Below are 5,636 nucleotides of genomic sequence, written 5' to 3'. Positions count from 1 at the left end.
TTAAGACACATACACGTACAATCTCCACACAGAGATGTCGTTCCTTGCTTTCACACAATCACAAGAAAATCCTACCAAATTTGGTACGAGTCTGCTTTAATGGTTTGAGTATTATATTATAAAAAGGAGTATAACTGTCTTCTACATTTTGAAAAAAGTGAATAGGTTTAGGTTCAGTATAAAAACAATTTTACCTAACGTAAAAAATGTAAAAATAACAAAGTTAAAATTGTTGTATCACGCGGCTAGGCTATCTCCATGTGGTTGGCCATGAAGGCAGGGATTTGATCCTATGCTGGTGCCCGTCAAATCTCTGCGCTGCGGTTGAGACAAGTAAACTCGATTACAGTTTATCTTTAACAAACATTGTCGTGCACGCCATGGGGCATTTATTGACTTCAAACTTTTATATACAATTAACTTCCGTATAATAGAGGAAAATGCCGGCATTCAAGTGCTTTTAGTGTGTTGATAAGAAAGTCATTGTATCGTGTTGTAATTGTTTTAATTAGTCCTTATGTGGCATCCAAGTTTTATACCATAGAATCGGCGCCATATGCGGCTTTAAAGTCTAATGAAAATGCTCACAATGCTACAAGGAAGTTATTTAAAGGAACAGGTCATTTTCATCTTAACATTGTTTCTAGTAATGCGATTTTATTGCGATTTTCACGAACAACATATGTTCTTGCTTGTTTCAATAATTTACTTATTGCGACATCCTTTACAAGTGCAGAGAATCTCCTTAACGAGTGACTATTTCACAAATTAACGGTGCAAGAAGAATAATTGAAGTCATTTTTGTTGAAATGAAATTCATTCTGGAGATTTAAATAGATGTTGCACAAATCGGAATATTTATGTGCAATACGTTTATATGAGACAAGACACTTTCTCCAAACGGAATACAATACCTAACACAAAAACAACACAGCAGGTATACACACAAAATTAGGTTACTTATTGTAACGACACACACTTGATCTGATCCATATGTGATAAAGAAACGGAACAGTAATATGCGGGCTTGAAATGATGCTCAGAATTACGTGTAACATGACGACGTTCAGGAATTCTTCCAAGATGTTAGTGTTCCTGTCACTGTTGGTCGGACAAGCAGGCAAGTGAAGTTCTGATGTTTTATTTCTGTAAAATCATGTATATATGTCGGCATAAAATTTCGTAGTAAGTAAAATTTTGTTTCATAAAATCGTACACTCGTTTATTTCTGATTCTTTGCTAAAACAAATGAGGTATTTGCGTTGGCAAATTATATTATCAAACATATGCAAATTATTCGAGCGTACACATTTGTTTACAATTTGCAAACATAGTAAAAAGGGGAACAATTAAGGCACACAAATAACTTGATAAAGCTAATTAAGTTGTTAGCGCAAATGGCCTTTAAGTTTTTAGAAACCATACCCGGGTACGTGTAATGTGTTACTGAAATTGAGAAACTGTTGCTGGAATTGAGAGAAACCATACCCAAGTACTTGGCATGTGTTGCTGAAACTGAGTAACCATACCCAGGTACTTGGCATTTGTTGCCAGAATTGAGAAACCTTACCCAGGTACTTGGCATGTGTTGCTAGAATTGAGAAACATAGTACCCGAGCCGACAATAACCAATTGGGCCATATTAATCGCTGTCTTATTTGAATTTGTATTCTTCTTTAATAGCACCCGACGCCGACGTATTAAGAGACTGGTATAGCTGGCACATGGCATGTCATCGTAACAACCAGACCATGCTCAGCTGGCCGATGTGGATGGATCGCGGCCGTCCTGACCTGAATACCACATATCCCGTTTGGCTCTACGGCGTTGAAGTCGATCTACTCACAGGCCTTAGTACACGTAAATAAATAATTTTCAAAACAACGGCACTCAAATACAAAAATAACCATTAAACGCCCATTAACACTCATATCAAGGAATATTTCGTACAATATTCAGTAAAATAAAGTTAACACATACACAATCAATGTTCCTTATAGCAGTACCTAAATTTCAATGCTAGATAGTGTCTGGTAACATAGATTTAACAAAATACAAATTGCTCTGGTTTTTTTTCTGGGACTATATATTCAACACATGTTCACGTGCCAAGTTAGTGTTCGTGTGTCGTAGGAATAGATATGGTCGCGGGAAATAAAAATAGAATAAATTGTTCCTAAAAAATTTAAAAAAAAACGAGCGTTTTGTATCTTGTTAAATCTATGTTACCGTACAGTATCTAGCATTGAAATTTTGGCTTTTGCTATAAGAAACACTGGTTGTTTTATGGGTTAACTTTGTTTTACGAAACATTTTGCGAAACATTCGTTGATTCTGAGTATGTATATGTATGCTACCTTAACTATAGAAATACTCATATTTGAGAAGATTAAAACAATTATATGTATCAAGTTAAACTCTATATTACCCTTCTATAATATTATAGATAAAAGATCACAAAAAGCAACAAAAACACATGGTATAAACGCACATTAAATATTTAAGAATGTTTGCATATACTATTATCAAGTTTTACACAATTCAACAAAACTTAGTGCTGCTCTTTAGCTATATAATTATCCAAAAACCAGTAGTAATTATGCGGCAAGACTTTATGTTAATTTCGTTGATTGATCGATCCACGAATTTCAGATATCAACGAATAATTAGTTGTTTGTCGTTTTTGTTTGTTTTAAGTTTTTGGCGAAAATAAAAATGCACGAATTCACTAAAGATCAAACACGAAATGTCATGCCGTCGAATACAAAACGATTTTACAGTATTCCAATAACCCCGATTTATGTTGCAGAACGAACTTTCACAATATCACAACTCGAGACTCACAAGGAAGCCCGAACGAGATGTATGAATGGTAAATTAATTATCAATACGTATGTTATAGTGATAAGTGTTTGTGTTACATCATATAATCAGGTATTCAGACTGTGCATATATATAGATTTGCTATGACTATTTACTCTTAAACAGTATTTCCATGTAAATGGAAACTTAACGGTGGCACACAATATTAATTCATATCATTTTCAATTCTTAACAAACATAACACCCACTGTTATCCAGATTATCCAGAACTTCAATTCATACGTCTATATGGTAACATGTTGATACACCCATACATTTGATCTGAAATTATGAATACATGCATCACATATGTTTCTGATTACGTTTGTAGGTGGTCTTCCCATATGCCTATCTTGATCTCAATTTCAGATACAAGTTCGTTTGAAACCGGTTTGTTTGTCCTGGAAACGGCGAAATCTCAGTGCGCACAACTTCTATCAAAGAGCAATTTTTCCTTTCCTAAAATAAGTCCTAATGACCTGAACGACTTTCAGATTTCTGCAGACATCATTCAGGTTCCTTTCTGGGTCCAAAAATTTGACATCGAAGGTGTGGAAATTTTTAACACCGAAAAATCATTCATTTTCTTCGGTGTTTAACTGTGTTATTCAAAAAAACTTTTTCGTGAACACTTAAATTCGTAGATTTTTTTTGAGAAAGGAACGATAATTTGCCCTGATAACTTGCCAAGGTGTTTGTCTTAAAGTCGTGGATACGACAACGAAAATTAACGTAACATTAATAATAAGGATATTCCAATATTCGCTTATTTAATAACGGTGCCTTAAAGGCTGATTTTGGTTTCGGAAACTTTTAAAATTAAAATATCTCACCCATGAAATGTTTATAAAAGATGTTTTAACAGCAAATGTAGTGTAAAATGTAATAATAGATGCTTTTCAAAACTTGTCAAGGAATTGTAAAAATGATTTGAATTTCGATAGATGTCTATCTTACACTAATTTGTTTTGATTCTTTGATAAATAACATTTTCATTCTTGTAAGTATGTGATCAGTTATTTGTTTTAGAATAGTATGATACAATATAACAATATGGTGAAACGAATCCTTGTGCTAAAATTAGAGGTATGGTAACAATAGGACAAATATGAAAATATGATAACATAAAAACATAATATTCGTGTAAAGTAATGCGTATTATCACAAACATCTGGGCCTTGTTCTGGGAAAACTGGGCATAATCGCAGATTAGCCTTGCAGTCCGTAGAGACTTATCAGGGACGGCATTTTCCGCTTTTATTGATTTTTTCGTTTAAAGGGGTTATCTTCAAACCGGAAATCAAGTGAAGTGGAAAGTATCGTCCCTGATTATCCTCTGCGGACTGCACAGGCCAATCTGGGACGACACTGTACTCCCATGCATTAAGGCCAGTTTTCCTAGAACGAGGCTCTGCAACAACCGTCTTTTTCAGCGCCCATCAATACACCCCTATGCTACTTGCTCGACATGGACGGACTGGTGAAGAAGGACAAGTGTTCAGAAAAATATTCGTCCGTGTGCGTTACGGGTAAGATTGTTTGGTTAACGTAGACTAAATATGAATTTTATCAATCCATGTAACGTAGACTAAATATGAATTTTATCAATCCATGTTTCCACTGTGAAATAATACATGCAGGTAATTATGTATGATTAATGCCATTAAGACGCAAACATTGGTGTTGTTGTTGTTGTTATTGTTGTGGTGGTTCTCGTGGATTTTCAAAACATGACTTTTTCGTGGACACATGCATTTGTGGATTTCTGATATTGGTGAAAAAATCTGAGGAAATGTGCGTCGGTCATTTGCGGATGTGTTTATATTTAGTTCGTGGAGCGGCTAAAATCTGTAAGTTTAGATGTAACGCTGCCTATTGGTGCAAAAAGGTACTATGCGCCATTGAAATTAGAAGGCACATGGTGTCATTTTGCCCCAATTTGGCGAAATGTAACGCAGCCGATTGGTTTACTTTTTTGTTCTTTTCCAGCAAAAGCTCACGACACAATAACCTACTTAGGCAGCACTTCAAAAGTTCCGTTTTATTGCTCGGCCTTGACCTCTGATAATTCGTCGATGACGTCATCATCCAGCGCAACACAGCTTACCGATATTATACTTAGGATACCGATCACAGTGCTATGGGTTTTTATTGCTATGAACAGATTGCTCGATAACGTATCATAGATTTGACGATCGTTTGTCCATGTTAACGGTATCAGTTATACCAATTATGCATGATTTGAACCTTTAGTCATTTTGATTTAAGTCGTCACGTTTTATTCCGTTACGTTAGAACCCCACGAGCGTTGTTTATTTGCTGTCATCAACACTATAATATTTATTGTTTGTTACACTACAAAAATCAACAAATAACTAAATATGATTGCTGAATGTGTGTTTATATGAGACTTCCTTAAATATAAAAATACAATCAAAGCGGAAAATGTCGTCCCTAATTAGCCTTTGTGGACTGCACAGGCTAATCTGGGACGAAAATTTATGCGTATGCTTTTAGCCAAGTATTCATAGTACTCGACTTGCATTGTTGAAATGCGTTTACGTAATTGTATGTATAATAAAACAGACTTTACCAAACGTTCAGAAATGTATGCAAAAAAAGTAAGCCCGTGTTAAATAAATCGATTGTAACTTTTGTATGTTGTGTTTCTTTGCCATATTGGTGTCCAGTGTCATTTTATTAATATCCGGTGCCATTAAATAAAGATCCAGAACAATTGAATGAATATCCATTACATGTATATCCGGTGCCAT

General features: G+C 34.9%; 1 protein-coding gene across 6 annotated transcripts; it reads left to right on the top strand.

Moving 5' to 3' along the window:
- Positions 1–370: 370 nt before the first annotated feature.
- Positions 371–5,517, top strand: LOC127861192 (uncharacterized). Of its 6 annotated transcripts, none has more exons than XM_052399603.1 (6): positions 371–1,120; positions 1,684–1,860; positions 2,810–2,863; positions 3,232–3,283; positions 4,296–4,391; positions 4,852–5,517. In XM_052399603.1, the coding sequence occupies exons 1-6, from the start codon at positions 1,033–1,035 to the stop codon at positions 4,925–4,927; spliced, it is 543 nt and encodes a 180-aa protein (XP_052255563.1). In that variant the 5' UTR covers positions 371–1,032; the 3' UTR covers positions 4,928–5,517. The 6 variants fall into 6 exon arrangements, with proteins under 6 accessions (XP_052255563.1, XP_052255559.1, XP_052255562.1 ...); XM_052399599.1 differs by having other exon boundaries at positions 3,232–3,411; XM_052399602.1 differs by having other exon boundaries at positions 2,810–2,872.
- Positions 5,518–5,636: the final 119 nt, after the last annotated feature.

This window comes from Dreissena polymorpha, chromosome 15, assembly GCF_020536995.1.
Source record: "Dreissena polymorpha isolate Duluth1 chromosome 15, UMN_Dpol_1.0, whole genome shotgun sequence".
Taxonomy (NCBI): Eukaryota; Metazoa; Mollusca; class Bivalvia; order Myida; family Dreissenidae; genus Dreissena; species Dreissena polymorpha.
Note: the sequence above shows the minus strand (reverse complement) of the source record. Positions and strands in the feature narration are given on the sequence as shown.